The sequence below is a fragment of the Cuculus canorus genome, chromosome 7 (genome assembly GCF_017976375.1).
Source record: "Cuculus canorus isolate bCucCan1 chromosome 7, bCucCan1.pri, whole genome shotgun sequence".
In the NCBI taxonomy this organism is placed as follows: domain Eukaryota; kingdom Metazoa; phylum Chordata; class Aves; order Cuculiformes; family Cuculidae; genus Cuculus; species Cuculus canorus.
This window is the reverse complement of record NC_071407.1, coordinates 34,865,512-34,882,126: the sequence shown is the minus strand read 5'-3', so window position 1 is coordinate 34,882,126 and position 16,615 is coordinate 34,865,512. Positions and strand designations below refer to the sequence as shown.

Here is a 16,615-nt window from a genome sequence, read left to right as displayed (position 1 = left end):
CCAAAGTGGTGGTGAGGTGGGAGAAAGCATGTCTTTGGTGTTGGCTGCTGGAGGAGGATCTCCCTTTGCCTGCAGTTCAAGGCCAGGGGACACATGAACTTTAGGGTATCACCTTGCCAGAGGCAAGCCCTTATGGGGAAAGTCCTTCTGAAAATCACTACCTTTGGGGATGTCAAGTCCTCCTGGATCATCCTTACTGTGTCAGGCAGTCTAAAAGGCTCCTCACCTGCATCCTACCTAGGCTGTTACACCTGGCTTGGGGAGAAAACAGAAAAAGAAGAGGAAGATAGAAAAGGAAAGAAAAAAGAAAAAAAAAAAAAAGCAGAAGAAAAACTTAATGGGGACCTTCATATCTGCATTACAGGCAAGGATAATATATCTCGGAGTAGTTATTATCTCTGCCACTGCCCTCAGCAGTGCCTGGGATGGGCTGGTGGTGGCCTGGGGCAGAGTTGGTGATGTAGGCGGTGGGCTCCAATCCGCCAAGAGATTAATGGGCTTCAAGCGTTTACATTCTTTATAGCAAACCTGCCTCCTAAACCAGCCTGCCCTTAGAGCCGTAAAACAAAGCTCCAGAGCCACCCCTGCCCCAGGATGGGCAGTGAGACCTCCGCATCACACTGGTGTTTCTCAGAGGATGCTTTGTAGTGCATCTTACCTGCATCCTTCCCTGGCTGCTGAACCTGAGTCTGACTTTGCAGGCTATGTGCTGAAGGGATGCAGAGAGCATCAACGCAGAGAGGTTTTCACACAAGCCTGTGAGTGAAGTTCTGTTGGCTGCCTCCGGTGCCAGTTGGATTATCTCTTGCCAGCCCCCTTTGCCAGGGAATTTAGATTTGTGGCATTGAAGCACTTTAAATAATTAAAAAAAAAAAACCAACAAAACAACAACTTAGCAGACGCAAATTTGGTAGTAAATTAAAAGAAAAAGGAAAAGACAAGTGGTATTTGCTGCTGTCATGCAGGTAAGAGGCTAATGAGCAGGGGAGAGGAGCAGGAGCAGTGGCCTGATGTGGGCACTGGGAGGAGTGTGGGACTGCTTCTGGTGGGGGGATCCCACCTTCTCAAGCCCCTGTCCCCCTGCCTTCATCAGGCACTGGGAAAATCGCAGGTCTGCAAATTGAGGGAGGAAATGACCAGCGGTGGAGAGGTGGGGAAGCACCAGCCAGAGAGAGAGAAATTAGCCTGGAGTTTAATTCATTGTTTCCAAAAGAGCAGTTAATGGATTATGACAAATGTCCTACTGCTCTCCCTTAGTGCTGTGTTAAATGGAAATGGAAAGTCAATTTTCCTAAATGGATTTTAAACGACTGACCTCGTGTGGTTTTTTTTCCCCACACTGATTTTTGCTCGGGATGCAGCTTGGTCATCTTGTTTTCTTGACGCATCTGATTATTTTTTTTCTTCTCCTTCCATCTCAGAGTTCTGATTCTCTCCATGCAGCACTGCTCCTTGCCAAGGGTGACGAAGGGAGTGGGCTTCTTTCTTCCTTGCCAGCTCTGAAGATGTTATCGCAGGGCTGGGGATATTTACTGTTTTCCCGCACGCTGCAGTGCCTGGAGTTGAGAATCACAGTTTTCACTGAGGGAAGAGAGGAGGAGGAAAAACCTCATAACTCTTGTAGGTGTTAAAAAAAAAAAAAAAAGCCTTGTGATGTGACCTGACTGTTAGCGAGTCGCCCAAAAACAACAGATTAAGCAGTAGCATCCCAGCACGTGTGTGTGTTTTATCAACCCTGCAATATTTGGGTTTGATCTTTATGGTTGGAAACAGTTTTCCTATGCTGGATTCTGCAGATGCATCTCGACGTTGATCACAGCCTCTTCTCAAGCTGGTGCTGGGCACAAGCCACCATGAGAAACCCAATCCTCAGGGATTATGTCCCTGGTGCTTACCCTGAGGGGCACGCTTGCCCCTCTTCAAAGCTTTTCTTGGCCTGCCCTGAGTAGATTTGACCTCCTCTTCTGGTTATTTTTGCCATGAAATTGGTTTTGAGGGCAAACAAGCAGATGAAAGATGGAGATCACCAGGGCACTGATTCCCTCTTGTTTCTGGGGCTAGGATGGTGGGAATCCTGAAGGCATATTGGGGTGATGTTCTCTGGAGGTGGCTGGGCTGGAAACAATCTCTTGTGTGACAAGTAGATGTCTGGTTCTCATGGATTTGGCAGGGGCTGCTGGTGCCCCTCACCCTCATGTGATACTGAGATCCGAGTGTTGGCAGGGGGGTGAGATCCACCGAAGGGTGGGATATGTGAGATTTGTGCTGTGGCCATGGTCAACATTGTGGTGTAGGCAGGAGTTGTATCACTTCTGGGACAGGACTAATGGCACCTCCCAACCCTCTTGCTCCCCTGGCAGGACTGGAGTACAGTGATGTGCTGCCTGACTCCTTCCCCTCCGCCCCGGCAGAGACCCTCCCTCACTTTCTGCTGGAGCCCCAGGATGCCTACATCGTGAAGAACAAGCCAGTGGAGCTCGTCTGCCGCGCCAACCCCGCCACCCAGATCTACTTCAAGTGCAACGGGGAGTGGGTCAACCAGAATGACCATGTCACCAAGGAGAGCCTGGACGAGGTCACCGGTGAGCAAACCCACCCTGGCATCCCCTGTCTGCTCTTCCCTTTTCTTCTTCGTGGATGTTTGTGCCCTTCTGTGCCTGTTTTCACTTGGTCTAGCCTGAGGCTGTAAAACACCTCGTCCTCCTGTATCCATAGCCTGGTGTATACATCTCTAACCCTAGATCACATTTTTTTTCCCATACTATAAAGTCCTCCAGGCTAACTTGCTATCCTCTCTCATCCAAGAGTCTTTCTCAGTCTTTGCTCTTCCCTAGGTTTCTTTCTTCCACTGCACATCCACACTGGAGATGATTCTCTTCTAGGTAGACCAGTGGGTCTCTTTGATTCATTTTTCTCCTCAGTTGATCGCAACCTCATGAGGTCACTTCTGTGTGTTTTCCACCCCGGTCCATGCACCCGGTTCCATATCAGCAGTGAATTTTAGCAAAGGAGATGCCCCTTCCCAGACCATGGATGAAGGCATGGTGATCATATGGGTCACCATACCACACAGAGGCTTGGGGAAGATAGCCTGCTTGGTGCACACTTACCCATTTCAGAGCGTTTGGGGTCATTAAATGGAATTTGAAAGGCAGCGCATTTAAAGGAAAAAAAGGAAATGCCTTCCTAGAAAATGCCTAATCAATGTGTAGGAGTCAGTGCCAGCAAAGGCTGGCAGCTTATTCAGGTTCACAAAGGGATTAGATATTTAATGGGTAATGAGAGCATTTGCAGGTAAGATTTGAAATGCCTTTTAGTTGCAGATGGTCTCTTCCCTGCCTTGGAAGAGCAGACAGCTGCTGGCCGCCTGAAACAGAGGGGCAAGAAGGTGGTTTAGGCATCTTAAGGGGCATATTAGTCCATTATATTAGGCTCTGCAGAACTGTTTTCCCCATGCTTTGAAATGTCCCAGCATGATACCAAGGCTTAGGGTTTGGATATATTGTGTAATCAAGTAGATTTGCTAAAATCAGGACATCAGTTCAGCTGCCACCTTTTCTGCACCAGTTTTGGTACCTGTGCCCTGATCAGGAGATGAGGAAAACGGTCACTTTTCCTGTGCAAGATCTGTTCTCCACAAATCTCTGAGTGTGCAGCATCCCTCATCTCTGGAGGGCTTTCAGGCAGGGTGGCCTTCTGAACTGCTGTGGTGTTGGCCCCAGAATATGGGTTGGGCTTAGGGGAGAGACTTGGCACCGTGGAGGAGCTCAAATATTACTGCAGAATTTCCTTTTGTCCCCCTTTCCCCCAATATTGCCCTTCCCCAGCATCTCCTCAGCATCACCCAGTGCTAGCTGCGAGCCAGTCTTTACTTGGGTGCGTCTCTGAACCTGTTCTGCAAATTGAAGATCATTTCTTTTCCATGTGGCTTTTTGAGCCTTTCCTCATAAAGCTGCTTCATTTGTCCCTGGGATGTTTTTCTTCCAGAGCATCTCTCTGTGAAGGATGGTCGAAAATGCATGAGCAGGCTGTCCCCTTGCTTCTCTGGAGGCTGTCGCGAGCACCAGCAGCGACCTTCCTCTCTTTCGGGGTACATCTCCACCTCCCAGCTCCCACAGAGGCCAAATCTGAAACCCTCGCCACTCTAGGGCAAAGTCAGTGCCAACGAGTGACCGAGAAGCCTTTGCTAAGGGGGTTTTAATTTATTTATAATGTGTGGCTGTGTTGGGTTGAGCCAAAGGTTCACACGCCTGGCGCGCAGCGGTAGTGGATGCTCAGGGGAAGAGCATTGAGCCAGAACAAGGACAGAGAGATGGACCGTGCTCAGTTACTCTCTCAGCTTCGTGCAGCCTCTGATTAGGGTCTCCCTGCTCTGGCAGTGATATCCCAGCAGTGTGGTCCAGCCCCAGGTGGATTCTCCCCCTGTTAATGTGTCTGAATGCTGTTAGGACTCGTTTACCCTCTGGATTGCCCCAGTAGCCTGTAGTGGGGAGTTTCATGGCTTCATGATTTACGCCGTGGAAAAAGCACTGTATTTTTGGCCCCACCACTCGCTCTACCTCTTGGATGAATACCCCTTACTGAATAACCTGCCTCGTGCAACTCTGGAGCCAGAGGGGCTGGAGAAAACATAGCTGAAAGAGAGTGGAACTTCTGTGCATCAGGAGCTTATCCTGTTTTAGGGGGGACTCATTTGCTTTGGGCCTGCACTACCTTTTTTGGATCCCGGTCTCCAGATGCAAAACATGTGCCAGCAATCTGAGGAGGCAACAGTGCACACCTTCTTCACCCAGGCTTCAAAGATGGTATTGCTGCTGTCAGTGAACAAGCTGACAATACCTTCAGAACGGAGGTGATGCTGTGCATGTAAAACTTTGCTGGCGTGGGCATATCTGCCCAAGAAAAAGGCAGCTGGAACCAAAATGGTTTGCTATGCTAAAAAAATCTGTTTGCAGCACCTGCTGTTCTTAGGGAAAGCAGCCGTAAAGGGCATGGGGAGAGCTGGCCACAAAGCAATGGGTTAACATGGTTAGGTGTTCATGGCTTTTTAAGTGTCCTCGGTTAAAAGCTTGGAAAATGAGACCTTGTGGGGGGGAAAAAAAAAGCAACTTTTAAGATGACGTGTCTTGAATGAGCCGGGCTTGGTAATGCTCTGCCTGTGTCTGATCCAAACCATTTCATGCGGAAGAAAGCAAAAATAGGCCAAGTCGGAGAGGATAATTCAGCCGGACGCAAAGGGACTGTTAGTAAGAGCGGCTGTGTTTGGGTGCCTGTAACTCATTTAAATAATCACGCCTGTGAGCTGTAAGCTCAGCCTACACTTTTGGGTAGTCTTTGCTTTTGGGGGTTTCGGGGATAGCAAGGAATTTGCAGGATGCTCCCTGTTGAGGGCTGTTCAACCCACCCCACTGGGGCTTTCCAGAGAGACAAGAAGCTGTTAAGCCAGGTCCATGTGAGTCCTTCTGAGAGTTCTAATTTTTCCAGAAGTGCTTGGTCCAAATGCCTTTTCTTTTTTTATATATTTTCCCCTTAATAGTGGCAAAATAAATTGTATTTCCTTGATGCGCATTTGTCAGCTGTTCTGCAGGAAGGTGGTAGAGAGACGGTAATTGCTCCTCGCAGCACTGGGAGCAAGCTAACAAAATTACAGCTGGAGAACATGCGGCTCTCTATTGCTGTGAACTTGAGGCCTTTTATAAATAGAAGCTGCAAAAAAAAAAAGGGAAAATATTGCATAAAATGAGCAAAAGTAAGCCCTGAGTCCCACCAGCCCTTGGCAATAGCCATGCTGCGAGGGGTTGATGCTTCAGGTGAGCCTCAACGTCCTACAGTCGAGAGGACAGTGTTCTGGTTGTGGTTGTGCCACCTTTGTCATCGCACCCCTGCCACATCCAGGGTGTCCTGGCAGACTTCACAGTGCTGTTGGGAGGTTGATGGAGGAGCGTATCCCTTTTTGGAGTCATTGGGCATGAACCGCCATCGTTGTCGGGTGATTTCCATAAGATCTGTTAGTATTGTCATATTTGTATTTAAAGGGCAGCTGACAGAGATGGTTTCTCCCCCTAGCAAAGCCTCAGAAGCATCCTTCAAACCCTGGTGGATGGGAAGGGGTCTAGACAGGGATGGGGACATCGATGTTGAGGAAGAGGGCTGTTGGAGGAGAGTGGCGAGTCTTGAAATGGTTCTGGTCCTGCCCAGCCACACAGGGGGGAAGGAAAAGATTCTTCCATATGAGTCATTCCCCTGGCTTCAGCTTCAAGTTACCTTCCAAAGGGAACAGTCTCCATGATTTACTGAGGTGCCAAACCTCAGATTCCTCTGAGATGCTTCCTACTCGCTGCCTTTGTCCTCAAGCTTTGTGCACCCACCAGCCTTCATGGGTGCTGCCTCAGTTTCCTTCCCCCCGGGTGCTCCTGCTGAGCTGATGCAGTCTCTGTGTTCCCTACTAGGGATGTTGGTGCGGGAGGTGCAGATCGAGGTCTCCCGGCAGCAGGTGGAGGAACTTTTTGGCTTGGAAGATTACTGGTGCCAGTGTGTGGCCTGGAGCTCTGCAGGCACCACGAAGAGCCGCCGAGCGTACGTCCGCATAGCATGTAAGTGCCCGGTACATACTGTGCCTGCTCAGGCACAGCCCCTCTGGTAATGCTCCCTGCTCCTCTGCTAAAGCCGAGTGCTCCTGCCTGCGCTGCCTCAGCTCACACTCTACTAATCCTTCTTCCATCATCTTTTCTACTTTGGGGGCCCCAAAAGGTTTTCAGAAGGTACAACCCATCACCTTAAAAATCATTTGCAAAGCCTGAGGTGTGACCCTGGACCCCAGACTGAAAAAGTGGTGGTGTCCAGCTGAGTGTGTGCTCCTTCTGGCTCTGCCAGCTGAAATAGCAGCCAGGCCATTCATTCATTCGTGACTTCCTGAGACCCCTGAGTGGATGGGGTGCCGCTCTGTGGGGCTGACTGTCTCCAGAAGTTGGCTTCTTGTTGAAAGCAGTGCTTCTTCATCGGTTGGAGGTGACCCTTCCTTGCTGAAAGGCCTTGGTCTTAGCTCCCTTTCCAGGCTCTGGTTTTGCATCTGGGCAGGCATCATCCCTACCTGCCTACACGAGAGGCTGTGGCAGTAGCTGGGTTAATACCGCATCACCCATCAGCGTGCTCAGCTCTTCCTGGTGCTTTATTATCATTAATAACCCAACGGTTAGCACCTTGCACGCTTTGCCTGAATCAGCGACTCCGTGTCCCTGGAGTCCCTGCTGTCATATGTCACTTCTCTAAGCTGCTGTTTGTGGGTGTCAGCCTGATTAAGGGCAAGTTAATCAGGCTGTTACCCAGCTGAATTTGCTCTCTTAGCAAATGAGATGGCAAAGCTGTAGGAGAACAGCCAGACTTTCCAGTCATAAACAGATTTTGCTATCAGAGGGCTAATAATCCAAAGTGTTATCCAAAACGGAGAAGGCTGGTGAATCAGCTACGCTGCTAAAGGATTTGGTGTGAATGGAGGCAGTGTTATGAGACACGGGGCTGGCTACTGAGGGAGCCCTTCTGTCCAGCCCCAGCCAGGGGTTCAGTGCTTCTTAGAGCCAAGCAGATGAGATGAGCAGAGGATTCGCTGCCTCCAGGAGCAGGAGGCACAGCTGTATAGGGCTGGGGGCCGTAGCGGAGGGTTGCAGCACCATCTAGTGATGCATCTGCTGCTTTCAAGGCTCCAGAGTGGGACCCTGCCACGTCCCCCACGTTCCTCTGGGCTCTGCTGTGCTTCTCCTCTCTCCCCCTTCATCAAAGCACTGGCTGGCCCCTGGCTGAGCGGGCCTGGCTTTTCAGCAGTGGTGATTCTCCATCCTGGCTCTGGAGTGCAATGGCTGGGTTTCCACCAAGCCTGGCGTTGTGGCTCAACCAAGATCAAATGAGGCAGAGCTGAATAACAACCCTCTGTAGCCCTGAAATTTGACAATTTGGTTTGTTGCCCATGTAGGAGCTGAGCTGTTGTACATACCGGTTTTTTTCCCCCTTCAGCAAAGCTGAGTCCTGATGTAGAGAGCCCAGAGGAGGAAAGGAGTGGAAGTGGTTAGGTTGAAGTCTAGCCCCAAAAGTTAAAGAACATGAGGGAGTATAAACTTGCAAGCATATGAAGGAGGAAAGGCATTGTCCTCTAGCACCATACATTGTCCAGAATCTACCCTGGAAGATGATCCTTGGGCTGCTTCCTCCTAGGACATGTTTTGTTCAAGCTGTGCTGTGCCAGAGTAATTTTCCCCCTCATGAGCTCCTGGTGCCGAGGCAATGCTCTTTTCCCTGTCAAGGTTTTGCAGCTTGCTCTGTTTCTGCAACAGACTGGTAACCACTGGGTTTTCCTTGCCCTGCTCCAGACCTTCGGAAGAACTTTGACCAGGAGCCGCTGGGCAAGGAGGTCCCGCTGGAGCACGAGGTCCTGCTGCAGTGTCGCCCACCTGAGGGGGTACCGCAGGCAGAGGTGAGCAGCTCGACAGCCCAAAGAAATTCCTGGAGTGTCCTGGAATTTCTGCAGGACTGGCAGTCTGCAGCCGCAGCTGGGGAGAGACAGGGCACGTCCTTGCAGATGGCTTGCGGCGGTGATGGATGGCCTCGTGCTGAGACCGTCAGCTTTCATTATTCAGCAGAATTGTTTATTTTGGGCAGTGGATCTGTTATTCTGACATCTAATAACACAGGTAACCTCAGCACCTGCCCAACCTACCTCTCCCACAGTTCCTGATGTGCCATTAACTTGTTAAAGGGAAGATCTAATGAGGAGGCACCCGATGACTTGTCTGAAAGGGAGCAAGCACAAGTGATAGCCAAGGGTTGGAAAAATCAATACAGATGGCATTCCCTAGCGTGGTAGCAATGCTTTCCCTGCCCACAGCTCCATCAGCCCCAGGAGCTGAGCATTGGTGGCAACCACAATGCCCCATCCTTGCCTAAAACAGTAGTAACATGCCCTGGTCAGGCCTGGTTTGGGCCAGCTTTGAGGAGAAATACATACAGTTGGAGGAAAGGTCCGCCATTCAAAGTTCATGATGCTGAGGACCCATTAGGGAAGATTAGGGGGTTTGCTCTCGGTCAAGGCCGGTGAATTCAGCCCCTCCAACCTGGTGCTTGTTTGTGTCCACACCCACTCCTGGTTACGGTGTCAACTTGCACACTTCCCAAATAGCCCAGTTAAGAACTTGTGTCTTAGCTTAGCTTTGGGGGAGCCTTTGGAGACCCTCGTGGTGGGCAGGGTGTGGGATGGGTGTTTGCACTGAAACCGATGGCACGTTTTTCCTGTCTGAGCATTCAGTTCTTGTTTGCCTCTAATCACTGTTCTTGTCTCATCCCTTCCTTTGCATTGCCAGGTGGAGTGGCTGAGGAACGAGGATGTCATCGATCCCACGCAGGATACCAACTTTCTGATCACCATTGATCACAACCTCATCATCAAGCAGGCCCGACTCTTGGACACTGCTAATTACACCTGCATGGCCAAGAACATTGTGGCCAAGCGCCGGAGCACCACGGCCGCCGTCATTGTCTATGGTATCCGCCATTGCTCTTGGGGAGGGGACCTTTGCTGACATATCACCAAGACAAGGAGAAATCTGGGAGCGATGGGACTGAACCCCACCAGGGCATTGCATTAAATTACATAATAGCCAATGTCTGCAAAACAAGTACCTTTACCAGCTTACACGGGTTGTTAGGAGAGGTTATTAGGTGTAGGCTTCTTGGATGGGTACAAAGGTGGGCAGGGGTTGGACCCAGCCAGGTTGCTTTGACTCTCAAAGCAGCTGAAAAGCTGCATTTGGCTGAACTTTGCTATGAACCCAAAAATCTGCTGTGGCCAGATGCAAAAATATATGCAAAGTGGAAAAAGGATCAAAACAGGCTTAAGCATCTTATACATGATTTGCTTTTCATGAAGGTAAGCTGTTCCAGGGTATTGCAGAAGATATAAGGGCAAAGAACCCGGTGAAGGCTTAGCTCCAGTCCTTGCTGAAATGGTCTCCATTGGTGTGTTAACGCTGTCTGTCTCCTCTTGCAGTGAATGGTGGCTGGTCCACCTGGTCCGAGTGGTCTCCTTGCAACAACCGCTGCGGGCGGGGCTGGCAGAAGCGCACCCGGACTTGTACCAACCCTGCACCACTGAACGGTGGCTCCTTCTGCGATGGGCAGCCTTTCCAGAAAATCACCTGCACCACCCTCTGCCCAGGTAAGGCAGGTGCAGAAACCTTGCCCGTACTGCCCGTTGCAAATATGCAACCCCCAAAGTTGCACAGTCCAACTGCGCTCCTGGTGCTCCCCAAGGAGACAGAGGCTCAGGACGCCAGTCCAAAGCATCTTTCAGTCTGCCAGGACCTGAAATAGCTGGAGATGTCTGCAGAGGCACAACAGGGCTGGATTTGCTGGAATGATGTTTTATGGGAATGTCTTTGGAAGCTCCCCAATGGGCATGGGCACCTTTTTGCTGCTGGAGACTTCCTGGCAATGAGGAATGAGCCCCGAGGCCATGCCAAGGGGTGTACAAACATGCCTGTGTTTGGTGGCCCACAGTGGACGGATCGTGGACAGAGTGGAGCAAGTGGTCAGCATGCAGCACGGAGTGCACCCACTGGCGCAGCCGCGAATGTGCTGCCCCGGCTCCCCGCAACGGCGGCCAGGACTGCAGCGGCGTGCTGCTCGACTCCAAGAACTGCACTGATGGACTCTGCCTGCAGAGTGAGTATGCGGGCAGGCGGGCAGGGACCAGCGCTGTAGGTGATGTCAGTGGCTGTGGTGCTCCGACGCTTGGCCACGCTGTTCCTGGCCGTGCCCCCAGGTTGATGGGGCAGGCAGCAGCGCTGCTGGCATCCGATTTTTAAATTATCTCTTCAAAAAGTTTTTTTAACCAAAAAACTTTCCAAAGCTAGTTCTCACCCTGTGGGAAGAAGGGTTTGGGGGAATTTTGGTGGGATCTGAATGTCCCACCGAGCCTTCTGAAATGACACCGGGTTTGGGGTCTCTGCTGTTTGTGGTTAGTGGGGGCAAGACAGGGAGGGTTTCTTAGCTTCCACCATGAAAACATCTGACTTGGGTCGTTGCTCAGTAGGAGCCTGGAGCAGCAGCTAGGAAAAAAACCGCACATCATCATCATCATAATGGTGCTGCTACGCTCTGAGTGGGCACACTGAAGACTGAGCGGCTGATGCTGCCACCTGCTGCTGTGTGACAATACTGTCCCCTTTAACACTGCTGCAGCCAGAAATGCCCAAAGTCCTGTTAGCTGGGGACATGCGCCGTGGGGGCTGGCCAGGCATGGGAGGGAAATCCTCGTCACCACGCTTCTACTTGCTTTCTGTATGCCCCAGGGAACAACGCTGCTCTCCCATCCTTCTCCTCAAGGCCCCCAGACTGGCTTCTCCCTCTGCCTTCTGTTTCATCTCATCCCCATCACCACCTTCACCTTTTGTTTTCTAACTTTTTTTTTCCTAACAGATAAAAGAGTTCTAAGTGAACCCAAAAGCCACCGTAAGTGCTCATTTCATGGCCATTTTGTTTCTTTGCGAGGCATTGCTTCGGTTTTGTTCTGTCGCATCTGGGGTAGTGCTCCTCGGCAGCTGGGGAAGGACAGGGTGGGAAGAGGGAGCAACTAAAGCCTACCCCAAAACTCCTGCGTACATGAAAATCACGTTCTGCTTGCAGCTAGAAATACAGCCCTATTTTTCACCACTGCTCCCATCCCCCTTTTGTTACCACGACGCAGCTGGTGTCAAACCACCAAAGCTACTCCAGGCATCATCATCCCCCTCTGAAGACTCCCTTCCTCAAGTTAGAGGTCCCGGGGGCACATCAGGCTTCCCATTTCTAGCAGCCAGAGGGGGAGGATTTGGGAACGAGGTGACACCTCCCAGAATTGGCGTAGTCCTAATGCAGTTGAGATCACTGAGCTTAGGACAGGGCTTCACTCCAGGGTGAAACCATAGAAACCAATAGATGCTGGTGGATATATCCGAAATACACCCAGCATTTAAAGGTGGAGAGCCTTGTGTTAGAAGAAGGGAAGGTGGGGAAGCTGAGTCGTGCGTGTGTAGCTATAGTGACACTCAATCTGTCCAGGTAGACACATTGCTCAGGTACATATATGTGGGATGTGCGGATAGGCGTTATGTTTACTCCCCAGATTTATCTCTGTTAGGATGTGAGGGTTGATCACTTCATGAATCTGAGTTATACAAATGTAACGTTTCTGGGATTCTTAGTGCCAAGGTAAAGTTCCCATGAGCCATGGCAAGGTGCCCTCCAAAGGTTTGAGGGGTTCACCCCCATCTCATTCTCTGGCATCACTCTGACTTCTGGACTGCTCTTAGGAACACCCTCCATCCTTCTGCCACAGCCTTTCCAGCAGGCCCAGTACACATCTTCCCCTTCGTGCCTATGTCTTGAGTCCGTGGTGGGGTTGGGGAGCACCCATGGGTCTTCATGTGCATTTCTAGTGCTCCTTTTTTCACCTCCATTTCTTTAATCCCTCCCAGTGCTGGAGGCCACAGGTGATGTGGCCCTGTATGCCGGGCTGGTGGTGGCCATTTTCGTCTTCATTGTGATCCTCATGGCTGTGGGGGTGGTGGTGTACCGGAGGAGATGCCGGAATTTTGACACGGACATCACAGATTCATCAGCCGCTTTAACTGGAGGCTTCCACCCAGTCAACTTTAAGACCTCCCGGCACGGTAAGACCCATAGCCCATGCAGGTCCTGCTCACTGCTGAAGCCCAGGCAGACAGGAGGGCTTTTCACATGCATCTCTTCCATTCAAGCAGTGCTTTTATGTCCCCTTCTTTCCACTGCTGTCTTCATCCCATCTGTGTTTCCTCCTTCCGCAGATAACCCTCAGCTGCTGCACCCCTCGATGCAGCCGGATCTGACAGCCAGCGCGGGGGTGTACCGTGGCCCCATGTATGCCCTGCAGGACTCTTCCGACAAGATCCCCATGACCAACTCCCCTCTGCTTGACCCTCTCCCCAACCTGAAGATCAAGGTGTACAACTCTTCCACTGCCTCCTCCTCGCCAGGGCTCCATGACGGGGCGGACCTACTTGGAGGGGTCCCCATGACTGGCACCTACCCAGGGGACAACACCAGGGATGGCCACTTTGCGAACATGAGGAACAAAACCCTGGGCTCCCAGCATCTCCTCAGCTTGCCCCGGGAGCATGGCAACAGCGCCAGTGGCACATTTGGCTACCTGGGAGGAAGACTCACCGTCCCAGGCACTGGTAAGCCCCAGGCTGGGAAGGAGAGCGCGTTTGGCTGCTGAATGACCATGGAGTTGCTTTTGTCCCAGTAGACTTGCCTGTTGTGAGCAGCCTTTTGCTATCCCAAAACTGTCTCGGGGGAGGAAGGCAGCGAGCCATAGTGGGAGGTGTCCCTGCGCATGGCAGGGGGGTTGGAATTAGGTGATATTTAAGGTCCCTTCCAACCCAAACCATTCTATGAGTCCCAAGCCAGGCTTCTCAGGCTGAAGGTCACAGCCCCCTTGAGGCTTTCCTTGCTGACCCTGCCGTTGATCCAGGGCCAGTGCCTTGCAGAAGGATCCAATGTGCAGTTTTCCCTCCTAGTGCAGTGGCCTGGCTCCACGCTGTGAGTGGTACAGCCCAGTAACATCTGGAGATGTTTCTCCTGGGGCTCCCCAGGCTGTGCTAACTCACTGCTGCCCTTGTGCTTACTGGCCAGGGTGGAGGTGTGGTTTCATCGTGGTGGTTTCTTCCTTGGTTCATGACTAATGCCTGTGTGTGCCGTGCTAGGGGTGAGCCTGCTGGTGCCTCACGGGGCCATTCCCCAGGGGAAGTTCTACGAGATGTACCTGGTTCTCAACAAGGCAGAGAGCGCCCTGTAAGTCACACTGCACCACCCACACTTCTGCTCTTTGGCTGCCATGAGGTTTTCTTCCCAACTGGTGCCTCTTCTCCCTTCCCCAGCCTGCCCTCCGAAGGCACGCAGACAGTGCTGAGCCCAGCAGTGACTTGTGGACCCACCGGCTTGCTCCTGTGCCGCCCCGTTGTACTGACCATTCCTCATTGTGCTGATGTTGGCTCCTCGGATTGGATTTACCAGTTGAAAACACAGTCCCACCAGGGAAACTGGGAGGTAAGATGGGAACAGAGCCCCTGCAGCCAGTGAAGACCATGAGCACTGTGGGACACAACCCCCTGGATGACAGGCTGACTCTCAGCCTTGATTTTCCATCTCTCTCTGTAGGAAGTTGTGACTTTGGATGAGGAGACCCTCAACACTCCCTGCTACTGCCAGCTGGAAGCCAAGTCCTGCCACATTTTGCTGGACCAGCTTGGCACCTACGTGTTTGTGGGAGAGTCCTACTCCAGGTCAGCCATCAAGAGGCTCCAGCTCGCGATCTTTGCCCCCACGGTTTGCACCTCCCTGGAGTACAGCCTCAAGGTTTACTGCTTGGAGGACACGCCGGATGCTCTGAAGGTAACGTCACCTTGCAACGCCAGCATGGGCTACCTCTGCTTCCCAAAACTGTTTGTGTTGGTGGGAAGATGCTGCATTATGTCTCTAAGGATGGCCTGGCCCCAGGGAGCAGACAACCTGATGCAACTGCCGGCAAAGTGACCACAGTGAAATAATAAGCATGTTTACTGCTTTCCCTGTCCTTCCTTGCCCTCTCTGAACGAAACAATGAGGGCGTTGCTTAGCTCCTCTACTGGGCCTCCTTTCTGCATTCATTGCATGAGAAGTTTTGCTGCTTCTGGGTGGATTTTCTCTCTCCTACACAAAAAAAAAACACTTGCTGCTGTGCTTTGCTTTGTTTTCTATAGCTCTTGTTATTCCTGCATGGAGATCTGTTTCTCCTCTCCTTGGGAGGCTTGTGGCATTGATAGCATTGAGTGCAACGTGAGAAGCTTGAGTTGATGCTTTGGCTGCCTGGACCACTGGTGCTGTGGTTGTTTAATTCCCTGTGACTTGTCCGGTGGTGTCAGGTTTGCTGTAGTGCCTCTAGGTGGAGATGTAGGCAGTACTCTGGCTCTTAGATTGCATTTTTCTCCGAAGAGCTGCTAGTGTAATAGTGGGATGGGGTTAAAAGCAGTTAGGGTGGCACTTGAGGAGAGTGCCTGACCTTTGTATTGGACTTTCACATTGTCTGAGGAGTACTGAGGGATATATGGATGTTATAAACATGTTGTGTTATACTTTTTATAAAACTCAAGTTGTAGGTCAGGCTGTTGTATGAGACGAGTTGGGAAGTTCTTGGAGAGTAGCTGTTGGGGTGGCAAATGCTGCTCTCCTGGGAGCTTGTTGCTGCTGCTGGCTCCTCTTGACAAGAATATGCCTGGCTTTGGGTATGGAGCAGGAAGAGGAGCAGCCCTTGTTCTTCTCCTGAGTCTTACACTGCCTGTCCTACTGCCCACAGGAAGTGCTGGAGCTGGAGCGGTCGCTGGGTGGGTATCTGCTGGAGGAGCCCAAGCCCCTGCCCTTCAAGGACAGCTACCACAACCTGCGTCTCTCCATCCACGATATCCCCCATGCGCTGTGGAGGAGCAAGCTGCTGGCCAAATACCAGGTATGGGGCCAAAGTTGGGGCAGCCAGGATCCTATGCCAGGGACACCATCTTCTGCCAGGCACCACCAGGTTGGGAGCGCCCTGTTCATGTATCCAGGAGTGTTCTAAAGGGACGATGGAGGAGGCAAACTATTTTTTGCATGGTCTTTTTCCTGGAGGGATGCTATCTGTGGGGTCCTTCTCTCCCATCCCATCCCTGTGGGGTGGCCAGAGGAGGTGGGATCTTCCAAGGGAGGTGCTAGAGCATCGACTAAGCCTGTGTTCTGGTAATCTGCAGGAGATCCCTTTCTATCACATCTGGAGTGGCAGCCAGCGAGCCCTGCACTGCACCTTTACACTGGAGAGGTACAGCCAGGCTTCCACTGAGCTCACCTGCAAGATCTGTGTCCGGCAGGTAGAAGGGGAGGGGCAGATCTTCCAGCTCCACATCACACTGGGAGAGGTGAGTGGTAGGGAGGTGGGGGAGAGCAAGGAGTCACACTTGGGAGCTGCTCTGTGCTGCAACATGTCGCCTCATCCTTCCTCTTGTAGCATGCCAGCTCCTTCGACACCCTCCGCTCCCACCACAGCGGTGCCACCACCACCACTCAGCTGGGACCCTACGCCTTCAAAATCCCCCTTTCCATCCGGCAGAAGATCTGCAACAGCCTAGATGCTCCCAATTCCAGGGGAAATGACTGGAGACTTCTCGCCCAGAAGCTTTCCATGGACCGGTGGGTCTCCCTGCACTTTGCTTTCTCCTGTGCCCCGGACAGGGGGCGCTTTTCCTCCTCTCCGTCCCTGCTTGCAGTGCATCCAGCTCGGTTGTGTCCAGCTATATATGTCCATCCATAAATACGGATAAAACTATGCATAATTATACCCGTCTGTATCGATGCATCCATCTGTGCCGTTGCCCTGGGTCTCTTGTCGCTTTGAATTGGCCCTTATTTATCTGGGTCCATGCTTGGGCTATTTCTGTCTGGATTCACCCCTGAGGACCAAAGGGAGGATAATTTCAGCAAAACAAAGCTTGCATTGCTTTTGTGTGAATGCCAGCTCTGTATAAAAGTTAAAGACAGCATCTCA

General features: G+C 51.6%; 1 protein-coding gene across 3 annotated transcripts in view; it reads left to right on the top strand.

The window, feature by feature from the left end:
- Positions 1-16,615, top strand: part of UNC5B (unc-5 netrin receptor B) — a 57,394-nt gene that overhangs the window by 37,745 nt on the left and 3,034 nt on the right. For 2 of the 3 annotated variants that reach the window (XM_054071972.1, XM_054071970.1), the window contains exons 2-16: positions 2,361-2,582; positions 6,450-6,593; positions 8,361-8,464; positions 9,348-9,528; positions 10,034-10,201; positions 10,543-10,707; positions 11,464-11,496; positions 12,501-12,695; positions 12,849-13,241; positions 13,770-13,857; positions 13,944-14,112; positions 14,224-14,457; positions 15,398-15,547; positions 15,825-15,989; positions 16,079-16,260. In XM_054071972.1, the coding sequence (XP_053927947.1) occupies positions 2,361-2,582; positions 6,450-6,593; positions 8,361-8,464; positions 9,348-9,528; positions 10,034-10,201; positions 10,543-10,707; positions 11,464-11,496; positions 12,501-12,695; positions 12,849-13,241; positions 13,770-13,857; positions 13,944-14,112; positions 14,224-14,457; positions 15,398-15,547; positions 15,825-15,989; positions 16,079-16,260 (2,593 nt within the window). The remainder of the gene's footprint in view (positions 1-2,360; positions 2,583-6,449; positions 6,594-8,360; positions 8,465-9,347; positions 9,529-10,033; positions 10,202-10,542; positions 10,708-11,463; positions 11,497-12,500; positions 12,696-12,848; positions 13,242-13,769; positions 13,858-13,943; positions 14,113-14,223; positions 14,458-15,397; positions 15,548-15,824; positions 15,990-16,078; positions 16,261-16,615) is intronic. The other variant, XM_054071971.1, reaches the window with a different exon arrangement.